The sequence below is a fragment of the Lithohypha guttulata genome (genome assembly GCF_036872675.1).
Source record: "Lithohypha guttulata strain CCFEE 5908 chromosome Unknown scaffold_1, whole genome shotgun sequence".
Classification (NCBI taxonomy): Eukaryota; Fungi; Ascomycota; class Eurotiomycetes; order Chaetothyriales; family Trichomeriaceae; genus Lithohypha; species Lithohypha guttulata.
This window is the reverse complement of record NW_027042750.1, coordinates 2,470,047-2,491,029: the sequence shown is the minus strand read 5'-3', so window position 1 is coordinate 2,491,029 and position 20,983 is coordinate 2,470,047. Positions and strand designations below refer to the sequence as shown.

At 49.4% G+C, this 20,983-nt stretch overlaps 8 protein-coding genes across 8 annotated transcripts; 4 read left to right on the top strand and 4 right to left on the bottom strand.

The window, feature by feature from the left end:
• Positions 1 to 389: 389 nt before the first annotated feature.
• Positions 390 to 1,913, top strand: BNA2_1 (Indoleamine 2,3-dioxygenase; the record flags this gene model as incomplete). The annotated part of the gene is made up of 1 exon (XM_064895289.1): positions 390 to 1,913. One exon carries the CDS (start codon positions 390 to 392, stop codon positions 1,911 to 1,913), a length of 1,524 nt encoding a protein of 507 aa, XP_064757976.1.
• A 3,198-nt stretch (positions 1,914 to 5,111) lies between these two features.
• Positions 5,112 to 7,139, top strand: LTR64_000907 (uncharacterized protein; the record flags this gene model as incomplete). Its single annotated transcript, XM_064895288.1, has 1 exon — positions 5,112 to 7,139. The coding sequence occupies one exon, from the start codon at positions 5,112 to 5,114 to the stop codon at positions 7,137 to 7,139; it is 2,028 nt and encodes a 675-aa protein (XP_064757975.1).
• A 270-nt stretch (positions 7,140 to 7,409) lies between these two features.
• LTR64_000906 (uncharacterized protein) lies at positions 7,410 to 8,561 on the top strand (the record flags this gene model as incomplete). Its single annotated transcript, XM_064895287.1, has 1 exon — positions 7,410 to 8,561. The coding sequence occupies one exon, from the start codon at positions 7,410 to 7,412 to the stop codon at positions 8,559 to 8,561; it is 1,152 nt and encodes a 383-aa protein (XP_064757974.1).
• Positions 8,562 to 10,319: 1,758 nt separating this feature from the next.
• Positions 10,320 to 12,185, top strand: LTR64_000905 (uncharacterized protein; the record flags this gene model as incomplete). The annotated part of the gene is given in 2 exon segments (XM_064895286.1): positions 10,320 to 11,480; positions 11,499 to 12,185. 2 exon segments carry the CDS (start codon positions 10,320 to 10,322, stop codon positions 12,183 to 12,185), a joined length of 1,848 nt encoding a protein of 615 aa, XP_064757973.1.
• Positions 12,186 to 12,407: 222 nt separating this feature from the next.
• Positions 12,408 to 13,157, bottom strand: LTR64_000904 (uncharacterized protein; the record flags this gene model as incomplete). Its single annotated transcript, XM_064895285.1, has 1 exon — positions 12,408 to 13,157. The coding sequence occupies one exon, from the start codon at positions 13,155 to 13,157 to the stop codon at positions 12,408 to 12,410; it is 750 nt and encodes a 249-aa protein (XP_064757972.1).
• Positions 13,158 to 13,634: 477 nt separating this feature from the next.
• LTR64_000903 (uncharacterized protein) lies at positions 13,635 to 14,630 on the bottom strand (the record flags this gene model as incomplete). The annotated part of the gene is made up of 1 exon (XM_064895284.1): positions 13,635 to 14,630. The coding sequence occupies one exon, from the start codon at positions 14,628 to 14,630 to the stop codon at positions 13,635 to 13,637; it is 996 nt and encodes a 331-aa protein (XP_064757971.1).
• A 1,592-nt stretch (positions 14,631 to 16,222) lies between these two features.
• FUM1_1 (fumarase fum1) lies at positions 16,223 to 17,698 on the bottom strand (the record flags this gene model as incomplete). Its single annotated transcript, XM_064895283.1, has 2 exons — positions 16,223 to 16,412; positions 16,461 to 17,698. 2 exons carry the CDS (start codon positions 17,696 to 17,698, stop codon positions 16,223 to 16,225), a joined length of 1,428 nt encoding a protein of 475 aa, XP_064757970.1.
• A 525-nt stretch (positions 17,699 to 18,223) lies between these two features.
• On the bottom strand, positions 18,224 to 19,941 carry LTR64_000901 (uncharacterized protein; the record flags this gene model as incomplete). Its single annotated transcript, XM_064895282.1, has 2 exons — positions 18,224 to 19,408; positions 19,456 to 19,941. 2 exons carry the CDS (start codon positions 19,939 to 19,941, stop codon positions 18,224 to 18,226), a joined length of 1,671 nt encoding a protein of 556 aa, XP_064757969.1.
• Positions 19,942 to 20,983: the final 1,042 nt, after the last annotated feature.

The window sequence follows — 20,983 nt, the reverse complement described above, 5'->3', positions numbered from 1 at the left end:
GATCTCGGACTTGCGCAAGAACAGACACATCCATTTCGCAGAATTCATCGATTGGTCATCCGATCAGATACCGCTTGAAGAACATATCTCTCATGGGTGAGATCTGACGATAAAGCCTCATGCTCTCCTATCGTGTGCCGCCCGTTCGTCCATAAGTGCCTATTCTGGAGTGATCCGTTTGCTTTTGAGACTTCTGTTCAACTTCACTCTGGAGACGCGCAGTCCCACAAACACCTCCACTTATACTTTCTTCTGAAGACTTTCTCCCGCATTCTATTGTCTAGACCCTCCTCAAATTTGGTTGACTATTTGACAGACTCCCGTCCGCTACTTTCTACGTTTCCCCAGTCTTTCTCACATTCCCACACCACGAGCGAATCTCCAGCACAATGCTACCTCCTCTACCACGTCTCGACGACTACCAAATATCACCTACCACAGGATTCCTTCCCACCGAACTGCCTCTCCTATGTTTACCAGACCCAGTTTATGAGAAGTGGGAGAAAATAATAGCCAACTTACAGTCTCTCATTCTGAGCAAAAGACTGCGGACTGTTATAGATAAACTTCCTGTGATTCCAGCTACACATCTGTACACTGAAGCAGAGTGGCGGAGAGCTTATACTGTCTTGATCTTTCTAGCTCATGGTTATATTTGGGGTGGTGAGAAACCTGCCGAGCGATTACCGCCACCTATTACCTACCCACTTCTCCAGGTCTGCGAACATCTTGAAATTCCTCCAGTCGCCACGTACGCCGGACTCTGCTTGTGGAACTACAAGCCTCTCTTTCTACGTGATGGCCTGACCCTCGAGAACCTCTCTACCCTTGCCACATACACCGGCTCTCTAGATGAGCAGTGGTTTTACCTGGTCAGCGTGGCCATTGAAGCTAAAGGTGGATCAGCAATCCCAGTTATGCTAGAGGCCATCCAGGCAGCAAGAGATGACGACAAGGAGACAGTTACAGAGTGCCTGAGAGTTGTAGCTGAGGTCATTGACGAAGTTGCATCGATCCTTACACGAATGTATGAGAACTGCGATCCTCACGTATTCTACCACCGCATTCGTCCGTTCCTCGCTGGAAGCAAGAACATGAAAGACGCAGGCCTTCCACACGGCGTCTTCTACGACGATGGCAGCAGGAGTTCAGGCTGGAGACAATATGGTGGTGGCTCAAATGCCCAAAGCAGCTTGATCCAGCTGTTCGACATATTCCTCGGGGTTGAACATCGACCAACAGGATCAAAAGCAACAGACGCCTCGGAGTCCGAAGCAGAACCCGGTGTGCCGCCAAAGGCACGTCACAACTTCATTCATGACATGAGACAATACATGCCAGGTCCACATAGACGCTTTCTTCAGGCTATCGAATCTGTGGCCAACATTCGCGATTTCGTCGAGGCCAACTACCGCGATCGAAATTTGACCATCGCATATGACGCCTGTCTAGCTATGCTCAGATCGTTGAGAGATAAGCATATCCAGATGGTTTCCAGATATATCATCGTCAAGAGCAGAGAAGCCAGAAGTCATAGTAGACCAAGAAGTGGTGAAGCACAAAGTCCAGACAATTCACCCGCGGGTCCACCTGCTCGTGGTCGCGGCATTGCCTCAATCAACTACAAAGACAATGCTGATGGCCAGCGTAAGAAGAAGATGCGCGGTACTGGCGGTACAGCACTTATTCCATTCCTCAAGCAAGCTCGAGATGAGACTGGCGAACCTGCAATCGATGACTGGGCACGCAGAGTTTTGACTGGTGGACGGAGGTCAGAAGCTGATCACGAAGTCAATGCCGAGAGCATGAGGATGAGACTGGGTATCGACGACCTCAACGACGAGCCAGCTGTTGTCGGACTGGCGGGCAGTTGGTCTATGGAGACTGAAGGCGGTGGTCTCTGCGCGTACTAACAATGTGCGCAAGGACGAAAATTCGAGCTTGCTATTGTACAGATTTTTAGCGTTTGATTTCGATATGATACCCACTTATAGGAAGGACCACAGTATTCGGCCTTGATTTGCAAAAATCCAATGATCATAACTTTCGACATATTCTGCAGGCTCGTAGTATTTGTTCGTACATATCTTGTCCTATCTGTGTAATTCTTTCATACGAGCATTGTGATACGGAGTCTCTTAACCCATTTCTTCGGGCATAGATACTTCTTCGTCCTTGGTATATTTTCAGAAGCTAATTCTGTCCTACTACGATCCATATCTCGGTTCCTTCCACCTTGTCCTTTCCTCCCTCAGCTTTTTGGTAGTAGTAGCTGACAAAGAGGGTAATCCTGGAATTTATTATTTGTTCTCTCTTGCTTGTTATGTCCAATATATTCTCTTTGTTTGTTAGGACATGCGTGCTGCTGTTGGACAATGGTATTGTAGAGGGGTCTTAGATCTCCAATTGTAAAGTCTGGTAAATGCCGACAGAATGAAGCAGTCACGACTTGTACGTTCTTCCCAGCTTTCCTGATTTTATGACCTCTGAGTCGTGGGAAGAGCTGAATTCTCGTTGAAACGTTTCGCCGGAACAGAGCTTCCCTTAGCGTGCCCGGGTCGGACTTTTCGGAAGCAGGACTCGTGCCAGCAGGTGCCATTCGCCCTTGGCTGATCTGCTTGGGTCTGACACGACCTACGCCTTCCGTATCTCCCACTGCTTGCCCTACCTCTCCTTCTTTACCAATGCACGACATCGGTGCCGACGTCGATATCGATCCCGCGATCATGACGCCCTCTGTGATGCGTTTCAGTGACTATCCTGCTTCTTCCATGGCTTGGCGGAGTCGATAGTCGAGTACGAACTGCATTAAGACGCGTCTTTCCATGGTCCAGGTTGGCGCAAGGATATTGAGCAGAATTGGATCGGACAGCAACTCTTGCTGTCGAACCATCGACCTGGTCCATGTCTGATAGAACGATTGGATCTAATTGTATGGACGTATAGCAATATCCAATGACACCGAGCAATCAGAAGGACTATATATTGTGCCAACTCAGTGAGGAAAGATCGATGCCGAACAATATTCGCAAGCAGAACCTGCTCTTTAGCAAGGCTTCTCCTGTCTCTTAGTTTTGGCAACCAGAGATCGGACTCGGACACTATACATCCTTAGTGAGAATCTAGTCATGGCGTGACTCAACCCACGCACCTCGACACGATGCAGGTTGTACACCGATCATAGCTTCAAATCGAACATGTGCAAATGACAGGCAGCCACGCTAGGGATCGACGACCTGGGGACCTGCAATGGAACCGCATCTCAAGGAGATATGCCAGCTGGTCTGGAGGCGAGACATTGGCTTGAAGCACGAAGCATATGGTCACCTTGAACCATGTGCCATCTCTACTTCTGATTTGAGTCGAAAATTCGACGTGCAATCATGGACATCTCTGAGAGTGATCGAGTTTTCAACAAGATATGTGCTCCTCTAAATTGCAGGTCCCCACCATGTCGGAGCACGTGTGTACGCATAATTGACCACCTCTTGCACCTTTAAGCTGTGGTCTGCTGCCAGTTTTCTTAGACCTCATTGGCACGAGCTTGTTACTGCTTGATACGGCATGAGAACCTTTCAACTCTCTGAGATATTTGGCTTCAGCATTACCCTCACCTGAAGTCTCTCTTCATCGTTGTCATGGCCCTGAACAGTACTTTCTGGCCAGCCTCGTATGGCCGTTCGTCTCAGCAGCAGATCCAAGGACATGGCCATACTGGTATGCTTCACACCTCAACGCTAGCATCGTCGCTGAATCGTCAGACCAACAACGCTTGGCGTGCTGCTCAGCAAGCAGAAAAGAGAAGAGCCGAAGCGGAGGTTAAGCTGGTAGAAAGCACATTACGTGGTCACCCGTATCTTGTGTGGAAGCCGTCTCTTATCATCATGGTCCTCCATGAGAAGCAGTTCAACTCATATTGGACATGCTTCATCATGCACCGACTATCTTTGAGGCGTCAGACACGACCTTGGCCCAGTAGACCAACCTCCACAGAACGTTGCTGCCACGACAGATGTAGTGAGAGCGTTGATACTTTGCCTCAAGAATGGCAAAGGCGCAATTGCTATTTGAAGGAGTTGACTATTATGCATACGACATACGCGCAAGGTCATACCGGTGGTGTCTCTCCTTTGTCGCGGGGGGCAGTGGATCTAGCTCTGACGGCTTCACTGGAAGTCTGTCAGGAGTTCCCGATTGATTTCCAGCAAGCAATACAGCTCTATTGAGATCACTGGACGCGTCCAATGCCTGTGGTATGTGATCTTGTCTCTTTTCGTGCATCCAATATCACAACTGCCAGAGGTTAGCACCACCACAAGGGGTCTGTAGGACCAGGTGACGTCCGCTGTTCGAGCAGCTGGTAGTATTCTCGAAAGATATCGATAGAGGCTGCAAGGCTTCGAAAGGTCAAGACGGGGTATCGAGGACTTTCCTATGTGGTGGAAAAGATAAACGTTATTCTTTTACTCTGCTCAAAGCACGCGAAGTACATACAGATATTGTTCCAACCCTCGTTCGAAGCTCGATTATGTCAATCTTCTACACGACGATCTCATTTTTTCTGCTACGAGAAGTGTGGCTGCTTTGCACAGGCATCTACGAAGTCAGTTGCAGAGTTCCGTGTGCAACATCACCTTGATTACAGGTGTGCTTACCTTGAGGAGTGACAGGGGCCAAGGCAGTAAGCCGTACACCTTACTCGGCTCATCCATCACCTTACGGCTATACTCACATGCAACCAGACACTCCGACCTCGAGCTTCTTCCTCCTGTATCCACAGAAACTACCCTGCCACTCAGCAACTCCGGCTTGTTGTTGTTGTTGTGATACACCCACTCTACAGAGGCAACCTAGCTCACTATTCCACTCAAACCGCGCTAGTTGCAATCAGGATCAAACACACCCACAACTATTATTTATTATTTATCAATTGTCAAACTGCGACTTTCTGTCGAACTCCCCCCCCAAACTATCTTCTTCTCGTTGTGCGATCGGATCTGCTACACCCCTGAAGCACAGTTTCCATATCCTTCCTGTTGTCAATCACTTATACCGTCAACGACTACCATTCTCCTAGAAGTTAGTTCAAGAATCCAAACCTTCCATCAACAATGGCTGGTAACACCAACAACGAATCCTGGATGACTGATAACGTTGTTGATCACGACTTACCACCCACCTTCCGTGAAGAGGACTTCAATTTTCTCGAAAATGTGTCGTTCGCAGATCAAAATCCTGACAACAACAATCAGGATAACGTAGAGCAAGAAGCGGCTTCGACATCCTCGAATCCCCACTTGCCTCAATCCTCTCCTCGTGATCTCATGACCGTCGACAACGCTCAGTCAGACGTTGATGACCAGGAAGACGCTGACGACTTGCCAAGTGCAGACCCTGAGGACACAGCAGGAGGCCAAGAAGAAGAGGTACCTTCACCCGTTGAGGAAGACACCGACAGTAGTCTTGCAGATCAGCCAACACCTAACCTGCCGGATATAGCCACATTGGAAGCCTTCAATCAGGACGACTGGACAGACTCCGTGGCAAGCCGGCTGACTATACCACGGCTTTATGCTCCTGCTACTCCACATCCTAGCGTTCTCTTCCCATCATCACCAGCTCAGTCTCAGTCGTACCCGGTAATGAACGCACTAGTTGCGACTCAAGGGGTAGGTCAACAAGGACAGGCACAACCGTCTGATAATACTGCCAATGCTCAGCCACCAAGCACGCAAGTCGCACAGCCGCAGAACACAACAAGCACTGCGCCCTCTACAGGTTCTGTTGGTACTGGCTCACAACAATGTCACCCTCTTCCTCAAAGCACACAACCACAGACCCTTCCTCCAAGCTCGAACTCGCAGTCAGGTACCGGCACACCTTCGTCGTCTTTGACAGCTGCAACGCAGAGCGGGCAGCAGTCACCATCTACACGGCCGCCATCCACCTCGACTCCAGCCGGGACCGGAAATGCTGGCACCTTGGGACCCGTGAACCAGTCAACCCGTCGCCGAAAGAGAAAGAATCCAGGTGATAATGATGACGAGCCTGTGTTGGCGGCACCGCCTGTAAAGAAAGTCGCCCAATCGAGTAATGGGACAAACAGAGCAGAGTTTGGTACCGCTGGCAGTGTGCCGTTGGCGCCTAATCAGTTTACACGTCGACCACCACCGACCTATACGCCTTGGCCACCCTCTTCCTACAATCCTCTACAAGGGCCAGGCCATGTATCTCCTTTGAACATGCGTTCGCCACCACTTCTTGCCCCTCGTCCTCCTCAACCACCTCGCGGTGCGCCTCCACAGCAGCACACTCCATCCACGAACACCGGTCCTCCTCGGCATCCATTCGGTTTTCCTGGCTTATCTCAGCCTCCACATAGCCAGGTTCCAACCTTTGAAAATGGTCCACGACCTCATTTCCCTCCCCCTGGTCCGCCTACAGGTCAAACAAATCGAGGCAACCGACCACCAGTGCAACAATCCAGCTGGTATGACTTTCTGGGCCCTGATCGTGGCGGTAGCAATTGGACGAGTCCAGTTACTAATACTCGTGCTGACTATGAGCCTCAGGCAGGTTCTGGCTATGGATCTAATGTTGGTACTGGCTATGGGACTTATGCTGGTTCTGGTTATGAATCCCTGACTGGTAGGGGTTTTGGACATCAGAGTGGTGCTGGCCATGTGTTCCATCCTGGCCCTCCTCAAAGAGTACCAGGATATCTAGGACCCGCCACACAACCATCACCCTTTGAGACATATACGCCACCTCGAATAGGGTCGACCACGCAGCACCCTGCAACATACCGAGGTGGTAGCACAACCTCTTCACATCCCAGCCTCTATCGGCAGTATGATGCGAGGGAATCCAATTCTGCATCGACTGGACCAGTTTCTGGTCCGAGTATGGATAATCGTGGCCATCATGATCACAACAATCCTTTTGCTGCTCACCGAAGCGAAGCTGTGGAACGTCGGGAGGGCGCCTTGTATGGATCTGGTCCGAGGAACGTGGATGAGTCTCGAGGGCAGGAGCGTTTCAATTGCGATCTGGATGTTGAGGAAGATGAGGGACGGTCGAGTATCCTGGCAAGATCTTTCTCTTCACAGAGATTTAGAGATCGGAGGTCTCAGAATTGAAGTGACATAGAGTCAAGTACAAGCACTCTTTGAGACGAGAGTCACTTGCTAGGGTGGAGGTGGCGAAACAACAAACACGGCGTGTCACGATCGAGCTGCACTTTTGTTTCCTTTTAGCTGACCCGCATCCAACAGTTTGAGAAAAGTAGAAAAGCAATTATTTTCTTTCCACAATTCACTCCCATAGATCGCTCAAATATTTCCAATAGTCTACCAAAAGAACAACGAACAAACTAGGAACAGATCAAAACTGAAACATTGACAGTTGACATGGCAGGTGTGGTCAATCAACTTCCTGCAAGTGAAGATCATCAACGTCATCTTGGCATGGATTCTGAAAGTCAAGTCTTCAGCATGGAGGGCAACAGAAAGAAGGGTTACCGCTGTGTGCCATGCATCAAGTTCAAGAAAGGATGCAGAGGTACTCCTCCCGTCTGTGATACTTGCCAAAAGGCAAATAGAGCTCACAGATGTTCTTTCGATGATGGTGAAGTTGCTGCAGCGTATGCAGAGGCGAGGGCTAGGAACGTTACACCTGGCCGAAAAAATACAGGATTGCGGGCTAGCAATGTCGAAATCGACCAGCCAGCCAAAGCCTCCCCATTCAGTGGAGAGGCCACAACACGGTCAATGCAAACTTTGATGCACCAAGATGGTTCAGATCAAACACAAACAAGGAAGCGCAAAGCGCCAGGAGACTCTGCTGATTTGGAGTCTGTCGCCACATACTCATCATCTCGGCAAGATGTGGTCTCAGAAGAGCTAGAGCTAGATCAGACTACTCTTCAAGGACAGTATCAACCACGAATGCCACCAACTCCACAACTAACACGAGAAGCACGCACAAATCTACAGAAACGTACCATCCATGCAATGTCCTCTGACGAGATTGCGAAGGCAAAGAACTCATTGACACGCAAGTTCATCAACGAGTATGACGCACCATTCTCCAGATCTCTCCTGCCGATACTCGAAGAGATGGTCAATGGGGCAATAGACAGCCGCACGTCAAACGATGGGATGGAAGTATATGCACAGATCAAAGCATTCTTTCGTTATGTATGGAGGTTGGTCCTCTCCTGCATGTCAGACCAGGAATCTAGGAAACTTGGAGCCAGACAACACGAAGTACCAGGTCGGAAGCTAATGTCGAACAAGCCGGTCACCGAGCGCGAGGTCGAGGAGTTCTTTTTTGCTTACATCTGTATTCTATACGGCAAGCAGGCTGACGAGAGTGTCTGGGCAGAGTCTGCACAAGAGAAAGCACGAGCTTGGTATCTAGTATTCGTGGATAACAACTGGGATTACCTTAGAGATTGTCTATACTGGCATGAGTGCGAGGGATTGGGCTATCAGAACAAGGCTGACTGGTTGAGTCAATGGCTTCGGGCGAGGAGTCGAGCGTCTGGACTTGGTGGTTGAGAGCGCGCGTTCAGAAGAGTTCTAGGTTTGATTGAGAGCAACGAGTGGCGTGGTTGGTTCGACATTTTAAGGACATCTGGTGCTGAGACTGTGAGAAAGAGCATTGTTTTGACTCGAGCTATGAGGGGAAGTCGTTTGAACATTTAAGATTGTGTTTCGAGATCATTCATTGAGGGTAACAGTTGCACCGCGCGGTGCGTGTAGACGTTACTACGGGGTGGACAATGATCAGAATTTTGCAATTAGCTACGAGTGGCAGTCACGATTGCCACTTGTGTACAGTTTCTATCTACGCCCGTGAAACTGGTCCGCCGGGCAGGACATACATGTGGTCTAACAGAAGTCCTCACGCTGGCGAGTCACTTCCCCAGACGTAACACACCTACATCACTAACCAGTCTCTCAATCTCGAAGTCCAGCACGTCCGTATATAACTTCGATCATCAGCTATCTGCATAGTTAGTCCACCACGAATGTCCAACTTGTGTGAATTTCGGCTGCCCAAGACGCCCCACCAGGGAGTCTATCTGCAACAAGGATTACCACATATCGCCTCGAAGGCGACCACAGAGAACCACCATGCCGATCGAACCCCCACGACTCGAAACCCTACCACTTACCTCATCACCACGATGCGACAATGTTAAGGCCGCACGAGCGACTATGGTTACACCCTGGCAATTCGAGGCGATTGAATTATGTGGGAAGTGGAGGAACCATAACAACGATAAGATCGTGAAGAAGCACACCTCGAGCCAGGATCGTTACCATCACAAGTGTCAGACGGGAAAAAAAATTCTGCTCGTCCAGAAACCATCTTGAGAGCAAAAGAACGAAATAATTCCTGTTGAGTAACTATGCGATATGTTGTGAGCAAGCTCGAAAGTGTTATCTTGCAGTAAAATAGCGAGTGAAGGTGCATATACCAGTCAACTGCAGTCCGATGTTAAGACGACGCTTTTAAACTAGCACGGTCAGGCGACGTGAGTTCTCGCGATCTTGGTCCGCTAATCCTTGAGTTCTAAGTACCTCGTATCAGGCAGTAGCCTGCAGTTTCACACTTCGATCAGAAAAAGATTGTGCTGAGTTCACGGAGTTAATAGAGCAGCATCAGCTAGAGGAGAAGGCGACGGCGAGCTCAAGTTACACCATTACACTACAGCAACTCCATCCCAAACACATAAATAGTGGTTGTAGAATATGATCGGCTGTATCGACAATAATTCTATGCACATGAGCTGGAGCAACGGGAGCTGGGCAGGCGTTCAGCAAGGAGACACCACATCTTCAGATATAATCCAAACACCTATAGGTCTGAAGTACCTTGAAGCTCGTCACGATCATCGTTTGCAACATTTACAGTCACTATCGCAATTAATTCGACCTGTCACTAAACGAACGAGATCTCACGGATTGCCACCACCACCAACATTGCGGACGCCTCGATCGGATTTTGAATCTACCAAAGCAAGTTCCCACAGCATACCATACTCTTTGCACAAAGAGAGTATATATGAGCCAGAGCAACTGCAACGACTCGCCGAAGAAGACGTTAGTGTGAAGGACTGCCAGAAGCTCCAACAGCGACGAAAACCACCACAATCGACCGACCAGAATCCAGCAGCAGAAACACAGGAAGAGACAGTCGGGGCAGGTCCTCCAGTTATGACTCAATCTAGCAATAGAACATCAGCTAGAGGTCTAGACAGCTGCAATCCTTCACAAACCGTGCGCCGAGCCCCACCCCAGGTCCTCGACATGGTGGATCAGAGCAGAAATTTCGTTCGTAACCAGAGTTCTGCAAACAAACAGCGACGCAGGGAGGAGACAATATATTACCTGGACGTCTTCCATCGACCGACTGAATCCTCTGCGTCAGCAATGTGGCCATCGCAGACGGGAACAATGCAACAACCATCAGCTCCTGCTGAGCGCGCCATGGATCATTCATGGCCTCCTATTGACCCGGACAATTCAGCAAGGCCCGGTCATGTCAATGGTGATACACCCATGCATCGACATGCTGCAACGCCCTATACTGCACCAGTGGGCCAGCCAGTACCTACAAATCTGACACCTCAACAGTACCAACAATACAGGCAACGCCAGCAGTGGCTTAGCCAACAAGTGCCTGTACAACAGCAAATTCTCGAGCAGCGAAGAGCGTGCCAACAGGAAATGATGTATCCACGGCAACCTAACCCACAGGTCAATCCTCAGATGCTTGCTCATACTCAATCACAGGCACGCATGACCCCTCAACGACAAGTTCCAGGCCAGCAACAGCACGCAGACTTCCAGCAAGCAATGTATCAGCAACAGCAACAGCCAATACTTGCTAACAGATCACCACAAATAAGCCCGCCTTTAGCTCAATATCCTGCAACTGGATTTCGAGGTGGAGTAACAGGGGATCCAGGACCATCGACACAACAAGTGGTCAGACCACAAACACCTGGACAGGAAGCCAGAGCGAGGTCTCGCGTAAACACTCAATCAAGACTGCAAGGGATGCAACAACAACAACGAAGGTTAGAAATATTAAGAATGCAGCGTACATCTCAAAACAATCAGCATAATCCGGTGCCGATGGTTCAAAGCCCAGTACCACAGGCACCAACACCGGTGCTTCAAGTACAGGCTAGACATCGTCCCTCCGCTGAACAGCAGCATTACCGCAACATGCAACAGCAAGGTCAATTCCAGACACATGTTATGCAAGGCCGAGCTCGACAGTACCAACCCAGCCCGTTCCTTAATCAGCCCCGACCTGTCCGTCCGCAGGTAACACAAATGCTCGAAAACCAGGCTCAGGCTTTCAATCGGATTACTGAATTATCACCGTCTCCAGTGCCGCAAGATCAAGCTCCTAGAATGGCGAATTGTGCGACATCGACGGCACCTCAACTTAGAGGCCAAGTGAGACTTTCCTCTCAGCTAGGTAATCACAATGGGAACTTGACTGTAGCCAAGACTATGCCGCCTGGTGAGGGTTTCGATCGCGATCGATCGACCACAGTTTCTAACACTGGTCGGAAACGTACCTTTCAACGGACTAGCGAGGATCGCAGGAATCTATCGTCGTCGCCACCCGTGAGTAAGGACCAACAGCAGCAGAAGAAGCGAAAGATTGATAAGGGAAAGACGAGCGTCAGAGAAGCGCCAACACCACTTCCAACTGGAGAAGAGCACATCCGTCTTTCAGGAACCAGTACTGCTGCCACGGGGTCGTCACCACCACCGTGTACTTCGAGCACTGAGCCTGCTACAGAATTTGACGAGCTCTTTGAGACCACAATTGCTGCCCAGAGTCAAGATTCGGCAGAAGGATTATCGGTGATTGACCTCCCTGCTGCTCCCGCTAGTACTAGCACTGATGTCACTAGCATTGGACACACTCTTTCGAGTGATGAGTATGTCAAGTTTGCCGATAGTCCTTGCACAAGTCCTGAGAATTGGTCAACTTCAACAGGAGTAGATGCAGGCCATCAGAAATCACCAGATCTAGAGGCGTCAGCTGTACTTACGAAGGAAGAGCTGGAAGAGTTTGGTCCTCTGATAGCTTTCCTTGGTAGAGTCGAAGAGCGAGGCGAAATGTCAATGTTTCTGGATGAGGAGTATTGAACGAGCATAGTGAAGGTAGACGTGCGGTTGTGTTAGCATGGCGGCGGAGGACCGGAGTTACATATTGCTAAGCTGGGGGGCGCAACCGGAGCTTCCGGTCTCGAAATGTGATCATTTGAATTCCTCAAATATTGTCGTAGACCACTGGACAAACCCGTACTGGAACGGTAGAGCTTGTGCTAGCAGAGAAAACGTGAATAGATAGTCAGGCGGGAATCGGCGTCAAGTCTCCTCAGTGGTGGGATGCCATTCCATAGCGAAATCCCGTTCTGATTTTGACGTGAGTTTCCAGCCTTTCAATTTCACGTTTCGCCATTCCAAGGTCTCGCAGCTGATGGTACCTTCGAATTTGTCGCAGCTATTGCCTGAAAACACCAAGTAACCACTATCCGTATTCATAGTATTGGGATTCACCTCCTGGTCGTCCTCTTGACTTCGAGGTTTACCTGTGACTTGTCCTTGCCATCTGAGCCAGAACTTCGGCGAGCGGAAACTGTTCTTCTCGAACTGCTGAACCCTACGGTTCTGAAAATCGTCTTCGTCTTCGTCTTCGTTTTCGTCTTCGTCATGTGCTTCCCTGTCTGGTTCTTCTTCGTCGTCAACAACATGATCATTCGCAGAGCCCACACGCTCTTTCGCTGTGTATGCACGTTCCAAGCGTCGAATAACCGCATTCATTGTCTTCCTGCTCGCAGCAAGAATGACCACAGCGTGCAATGCTCCAGGAAGAAACAGTTCGGCATGCACTGCATCTCCACCCGCATTGAGGCCATATATCTCGAGCTTTGCTGGACCGCCACTGTCACCCGCCTTTGCAATGATCTTCTCAGCGGCCGGACACTTTACTTCGTATGTGCCAAAAGTCCTTCGTACGTCGAAGATGGCATTCTTCTGCTTGCCGCTGGTACTCTGCCCGCCACGGCGATTGTGCATGTGTCGCGTTGTGAGCGCTGCATCTTGCCAGTCGTCCATTCTAGCGATGTAAGTAGGTCTGTCAGTGTATGGATACCTTACTGATACTGAACTCCAGCCTGTTACTGGAGCACGTTTCCATGAGCACAGGTATTAAAGATATCGGATCATGACATCAGTATTGGCAATGCTAAGTAAGCTTTTCAGGAGCCGTGTACGTCTTTACGACCATATTGAATTCATTACTGTCGATCCAGGCACTGCTTGAGAGGTTCCCTGTGGTTTAGCATCACGTTCTTCTAGAACAGAAATCCTATCTCGAAACGTGTCCTAGCAAATTGCTCGACTGACTAGCAGATGGACATATATACGGTTGACCACGCACAGCAATAATGCTTCTTCTTGGCCGTCGTACCTTCCTCAAGCTGTTAGCAGTTCCAAACATTCTTTCCGAATTTCCAGCAAAAGATAACACGGAGAAGATGAACAGTCTTTGTCTGTTTCACATCTTATGAAGCAGCTAGGAACAAAGGATGTCTACGCCTTCTCTACGGCAAAGTTCCATCTTGGATGATGTACTCTGATCTCAGCACCGTTCTTTGCTTTGCTAGCAATCACCACTTCTCGCGATGTCAAGCCGACTAACTTACCAGCATCTTTGCGAGAAAAGCCGGTATCTGTGGGATAGCCATTGACTTGCTCTCCTCCTTGCAAACCTGTTGGGTCTCGCTCATCAATCGCAGGCTGATCTTCACCAAACGGACCTTCAGAAATCTCCTTTACAGCGTCTTGACCCTCGATCTGCCTAACCTTTCCACTCGTGTCCATCTCTTTCATTGCCTGCGAAATAGCTGCCTTGTATCTATCGAACCACGCATACGTCTTGGGGAAGTCCTTAGCCGAGAAAATGCCTTTGGGAAGAGCATCGTCCATATCCGCTAGCCAGGTGAAAATCCATGCTGCGTGTATGTCCGAGAGAGACGGCTGTGAGCCTGGGAAAATGAAGTCCTGGCCCTCTGTCAAGAGATCGTTTTCCAAGAGCTCCATGTTCGATCTCAATACTACAAGTGCTTCTGGACGCAGGCTGTCCTGATGCTCCTCCGTCCACTCACGGCCCCAAAGCTCCTTCCTGTCATCCCTGAAGTTCTTGTCACTCATGATTGGGTTCGAGGTCGGAATGGCCGCAGCCGCGTACTTGAAGACTACCACATCTGTCCACTTCTCCAGCAGTCTCTCGAGAGCTCGATCCTGCGCCTTGGTGGCTGCTATGCCAGGAGCTTCGTCTGTTACTGGGTAGAGCTCGTTCAGCTTCTCGATCATGAGCAGAGTGTCACAGTATATATCTCGCCCGATTGACATGACCGGAATTCGTCGATATTTGACTCCCAAAGCGTCCATGTCTGGACGTGGTTGAATGACTGGCTGATGACATGATGTGTATGGTATGCCCCTAAGGGAGAGGTAAGCTGTGACCTTTTGTGACCATGGGGAGAACGGGTAATGAAACAGGATGACCGGAGCTGATGGTGCCATATTGACTTTACTCAAGGAAAGTTGTCTGCTTGGGCTCTACCTTGTCTGCTTTCGTGGCAGAATACTTGCGCATCTCTGCGAGACATTTCGCAATGTTTATATGGCAGCACATATCTCGAAAGAGGGGTCAAGGTCTCGATGGTCGAGACATGTCTTCTCCGCAACCAAAAGACGTACACTCTCCAATTGGCAAACCCTAACGTCCTATCCCGAAAGACGACATCTCGAAACTATCTTGCATCTGTTCCAGGCCAAATTCGGCCATTCGAGATGAATCATCGAGTGATCTCGAGATGCAAGAGCTGTATCGAAACAATGGCCACGACCAATCATTGTGTTTCTCCGCACTTGCGAAACAACCCAGTGGTGTCGTGCGTCTGGAGAAGCATCGCTGCAGGAAATTGACCTATATCAAATTATCGTGTCGATCTCATGACACCCCTTGGCGATTTACATTTGCTGTTCTACCTCCAATCTGACGCAAATACCAGGCGACGTTGCTCTTACTAACATGATACAGCATTCTCTCAAAAACCCCGGCTGTTCGCGAAACATATACAAACCTCTTCTCCACTTTCCCGTCGTCCCTCTACCTCACTTCTTCCTGGGAGTTATGGTTCCTCGAAATCCTGCAGCACACCACATAACACAGTGGAAGCCTTTGTGTTGATCACTAAGGCGCAAGAGCCCACCGCGTGTCATTCCCTGATATCCCCAACACTGTTTCTTCTCCTCGTGATCCCGTCGAGTGACATCCACATCACGGCCGTCAGGATGCGCATACGAGGCTGCACCGCGAGCTCAATTAGCCTGCCAATCAACTCAACCCAGGAGCGAGGTCACGGCAAATGTGAATGACGCGAACCCGAGATCGATGGCATGATCTTTTATGGAGCGCGGTCGGTCGGCTCATGGACAGATGTTACTGCTGAGGGAAGGCCTGCAGAGTTTCCGTTTAAAAAGTATCCTTTTCTCCGCGAGCACGATCTTTCGACTTCGTGACCGGGCGAAGAAGCAGTATCGGCCATCGTCAATGCCTATGCTATGCCAAGAATTGCTGGCAAGTTGTTGCTCTTATACCTGAATTTCTCCAACCAGCGTGAAGAGTAGAACGGGCAATACCAAAAACGGTAGCGATAGATCCGCTAAGAGATTAACGGTACAATACTAGTAATATGGAAGTGCTGAAATTACATTGTTCTTGGCTTATGCAGGCATACATACTCACTCGTACAGGTCCAGTGAAGAAACACAAGATTTCGAACCAAGTCTTTGTCGAGAGAGCCGCGTGAGTCGTGAATCATTGCAGCTACTGCAAAGCCCTATTCTCCGTGAGAAGAGGAAATCCCGAATTGAGATCGCGTTTTTCGTGGAGAATGAGGATGATGCCCGATTGTCTTGAGTGATAGTTGATCCGCTTGGTCAGGTCAAGCCATCAACATAAGACGTTGGTCGGGTCTCCTCCGTACGTGGCCTGCTGCTTGTTTTCATTCTGAGAAACGAGCTTGAAGACACAAGTGCTTGTGTGCACGGGTGATGGGGTCACTGACAGTATGTAGGTCGATTAGTGGTATGCCTGATAACAGTGCTGTCTATGATGGCTCATTCGAAGGCCTGATCATCAGCTCTGGCCTCACATATCGATCGAAATCTTCGGCACTCAAAGCACTCAGCTCTAGAGCAGCTTCTTTCAATGTCAAATCTCTCTTGTGAGCATGATGTGCTACCTTCGAAGCCATATCGTACCCAATATGTGGTTGCAAACACGTCACGAGCATAAGACTGCAGTCATTAGTAGAGTCCAGGAGTACTTGACATTCAATGACATACCTCTGATCTAAAAGCTGCTTGATCCTTTTACGATCCGCTTGTAAGTCCACCAACAGGTTCTTGCGAAAACTGCGCATTCCATCACCTAGCAGACGCACAGAATGCAAAAAATCTGATATGATCAAAGGCTTGAACGCATTCAGCTGGAATTGTCCGCTTAGTCCTCCTAGAGTGATGGCGGTATGATTACCGATCACTTTGGCACAGATCATTGTCATTGATTCGCACTGTGTTGGATTGACTTTGCCTGGCATAAATGAGCTACCAGGTTCGTTTTCAGGGAGGAGTAATTCTCCTAGTCCAGATCGTGGCCCACTACCCTCGAATCGGATGTCCTGAGCTATTTTGAACAGAGAGCAAGCTAGAGTATTCAGCGCGCCAGACGCAAAGACCAAGGCGTCGTTGGCGGATATAGCTTCCATTTTGTTTGGGGCAGTGATAAACTGCTGGCCCGTCATCTTGCTTACTTCGGCGCAGAAGTCTTCAGCGAATTTGGCGTAAGTGTTCAAGCCAGTCCCTGTGGCAGTTCCTCCCATGGCAAGCTCTCGTAGGGCTTCAAGGGAAAGCCGCACTCTCTTGTCACCATATTCCAGCTGTGTCGCAAATCCGGAGAATTCCTGACCAAGTGATAGAGGTACAGCATCTTGAAGATGAGTTCGTCCGACCTTTATGATGTCGTCGAAGTCCTTGGCACGCTGCCACATGGTTTCTGTTAGCTCTGCGAGGCTGGGAAGCAGGACATGGACGATATCAAGGACAGCTGCGATGTGCATTGCTGTTGCTGTACCGTCATTGGATGAACCCGACTTATTCACATGGTCGTTGGGATGCACAGGATATTTCTTCCCTAAAGGATGTCCTAAGATCTGATTTGCCCTATTCGATATGACTTCATTCGTATTCATGTTCGTCTGCGTTCCTGATCCGGTCTGCCAGATCACCAGGGGAAAGTGGTCGATCAGCTCTAGAGAGGCCACCTCTGCTGCAGCTTGCTGTATCACCTCACCGAGCCTTGAGTCAAGGGCTCGGTGTTTTACATTGACTGCAGCTGCAGCTCCTTTCAATATTCCGAAGGCTTTGATCAGTGTTGGGGGCATGAGGTCTCGTGGGCGATTGATATCGAAGTTCTGCAAGGATCTTTGAGTCTGGCAGCCCCATAGTTTGTCGTTGGCGACTTGCATCGAACCAAGAGCGTCTGTCTCGATGCGAAAACCTTCATCTTGGATAGTATCTGCCATATGAAATCTGCGAGGGTACCAGTTTGATTTTCGTTTGGGGCGGGATGTCTCTGAAATTCATGGGTCTATTAGTTTTCCTTTCCCTTATGTCCAAACGTGAGTATATTCAGAAAGTTGAAAAGATCTCCAATTGTAGCGGAGCTGGTCGAAACTCGTTATACCTCGGGAATGCATCCTCAACATCGACCGTATGCAAGAACAACGGCAGTCATATTTACGATTGTGTCCCAATCGCCATTAAACGCGAAACAGGGCTGAACAGGTGAAGCTCAAAGGTCGAAAAGCAGCAGTTGCGACGCAAGATCGAGAAATGTTGCTCCAACGAGGTCAGAGAATAGGTGGGTAAATTCCAAGACCCATTGTCCACAACTTCGCGCACTGTTCGCTTTCCCTGCAGGCAATATTCTCCTACTGATATCGAATAAAGTTGAAATCACAGCGTAAGCATGAACTCGGTAACTGCAAAGGAACGAAGGAAGGGAAGAAATCCCGTCAAGTGAACAAAATTGACATGTTGTACAATATCTACAGCTCAGCATCAATTCTCCTGGCGTTACCTTCCTTAACAAACTTTTGCCATGTGTTTGTCAAAACGAGATACTCGATGCTTCTCTCTGCATCATCAAAGACATGCTCGTCGAAGCCGTCACTTATCGGTGTCGTCGTCTTTACAAGCGGCTTCTCATCGGATAGAGGCTCGAGAATGGTGACAGTAGCAGTCTTGTTCCATAATGTCTTCTCTGAATCACTGCTCTCCAGATGTCGCAATGCCATGCGTTGAACGCGTGGGACACCGTCGTTAAGAGCGTCGTCAAAGGACGTGGCACTTAGACTTGGAGAGTTTGGAGTTGTTGTCTCGAAAATAGAGTCGAGTCGTAATTTGATTTTGCTTTCAATGTTGATAGGAAAGTCAGCTGTCCGCTCACTGATAAGCGTCTCATATATTTCGGCAGCCATATCGAAGAGGCCTGCACGTGAGGATTCTGCGACTTCCGATTGACCATTAAAAGCGGTTGCCCAAGCTTGACGCCAGCGTCTGACTTGCACCAGGAAAAGAATGTTCTCTGCAGTGAAGTCCTTGGTTGCTGCAAAGCCAAGGAGTGGTACAGGGTTGATCGACAACGTCTTTCTCATAGATTCCATAGTGTTGATTCTCGTTTCACTATTTGGTGATATTGACTGTCGACTACAATCTGATCCGTCGACGGATGTCTTTGGTGTTGATTTGCCAAAAGAATATGCATCTTTGAACGCTGCCTCGGAACTCCTGTCCCATGCTTGAAGCATCGAAAGTGTACGTTTCATATCACGTCGTGACAGCCAAGCCTCGTAGATGGGGAAGAAGACTGTGACAAACTGCATGACAATGATGCCAGGAGCCAACCACATAGGAGGCACCCAGCGCCTGTTCACCGGCTTGAACACTGGTGAGTACAGGGCAGCCAACCAGAGTGGACTTCCAGGCAAGCCGGAAATAACACTGACAATGACCTGCGCTCGCCAAAAGTGAATGTCGCGTATGTGGCGGACTTCCCACAAGGTGTAGGGGCCATAGAACCAGCTCCAGAACAGCTGCCAGAATGCGGATGGAATCCACTGAAGCGACTTGCGACATAGACTTTGACCTTTGGCGTGTGAAATTTTGCCATAACTCGTCCAGTCGCCTTGTAGGGTTGGAGTGGTCGCGTACAACACACCAGTGACGACAAGCTACAACCTTGTTAGCACGGACCGGGTCGTCGGGAGTACCAACATACCTGCACGACCATAAAGCAGCTGATCACAAGGTACGACTTGTGCAGTCTCGAAAGCCGTTGCCATCTGGAAATCAAGCCTGTTGAGCTAGCACTGCGAATGCTTTCTCCACTAGAACTTCTCAGAACCAGAGATTGTTGCTGTTCCCAAATGCTGCGCAGCTGAACGAGATATGCTTGGTAGAGGGCAATACCAAAGGGCAAGTATATGGACATGATCCAAAACTCGGCCGAACATAGAAAGTGCCCGTTTGTGGTATAAGCCAACAATATCTTAACGAGGTAGACGTGAAGAAAAGCGGTGGAGGCGATCATGAGCGGCAGGTTTCGAATCCTGATGAACGGTAGCTGTCTGTTGAGTACCAGCCAGCTTGCGCCAGCAACGAGCAGTAAAGTCCATGTGATGATGATGCCGGCGTATAGCTTTCCAAGGTCGTCCCAGTTCACAATTGAGCCCCAGTCTCGACCTTTAGGCTCGAGATACAACATTGTTGCTTGGGATCAGCAAGGCCAAACTCAAAGATGCAAAAGATCGAAGGAACGAAGAAGAGGAAGTCGTTCCATGATCAATAGCACCGGAAAGGCTTATTGCCCCTTGAGAAGCATTGAGTTCTGTCAGAAAGAGTCGAGAGTGGGCCAGAGCAGGATCGGTTGTGGTACAGAATCCTTGCAGGTAAAGGCGGGGGCGAGATCCCGTATCTGATTCTCCAGGAAGATTGGCGAGGTGGACTCGCTTGTATCTGGTCATGGCGGCATGGAATCCGGAATGCTGCAGGTCTTGACCAATGAGACATGGCTACTACACGTGGTGTATCCATGAAGCAGCTTTGTGCCAAGGAATTCAGCAATGTGGCTGCGTTGGTAAACGGAGAATAGCTGCCTCGACTTCGTTGATTCGCGTTCCAGAGAGTCATCGTGGACATATTTCCATTACTGGTACCTATTACAAGTACTCAACAACGCCCCAAAAAAACGTACTTGAGCTTCTTATTTTAACAGAAACTCCCCATTCTGGTTAGACCTTTGGTGACCGCATGTGGTTTGTCGGCTGAGACACGTGGAACCTTAGCACGCCCGTACAACGTGATGTAACTGCAACCCACCTTCGGATACTCGAGTATGGTAAGGAACGTTCAAGCAGATGGAAGATGATCAGGGGTATTCCGACTGCGACGGAAAGACGAGCCAGCCTAGACGCAACAGAATACGAGCACACAATACCAGATTGAGGTCAGTGCATTGCCGAAGATCTCGCATCTCAATGCGCGGAAAGATTCTCTCAAAAAGACTGCATGCAGCAATCACGCTACAGTGGTTCTCCCACGCCACCAAGCGAACTGATCCGAAAACCAGCAATCTTGCCGATCATGCACTGTCCGAAACTCTGGGAACACCCATACCCTGGCGCGCCTGCCTAGAATGTCGTCCTGTATCTCGACTGATTCAGCAGTCGCGCTTGATGGTCTTCGCCAGTATTGTGTAGACAATGATTACATAGAGTACACTGCGATCATTCGAGCGACAACTGCTT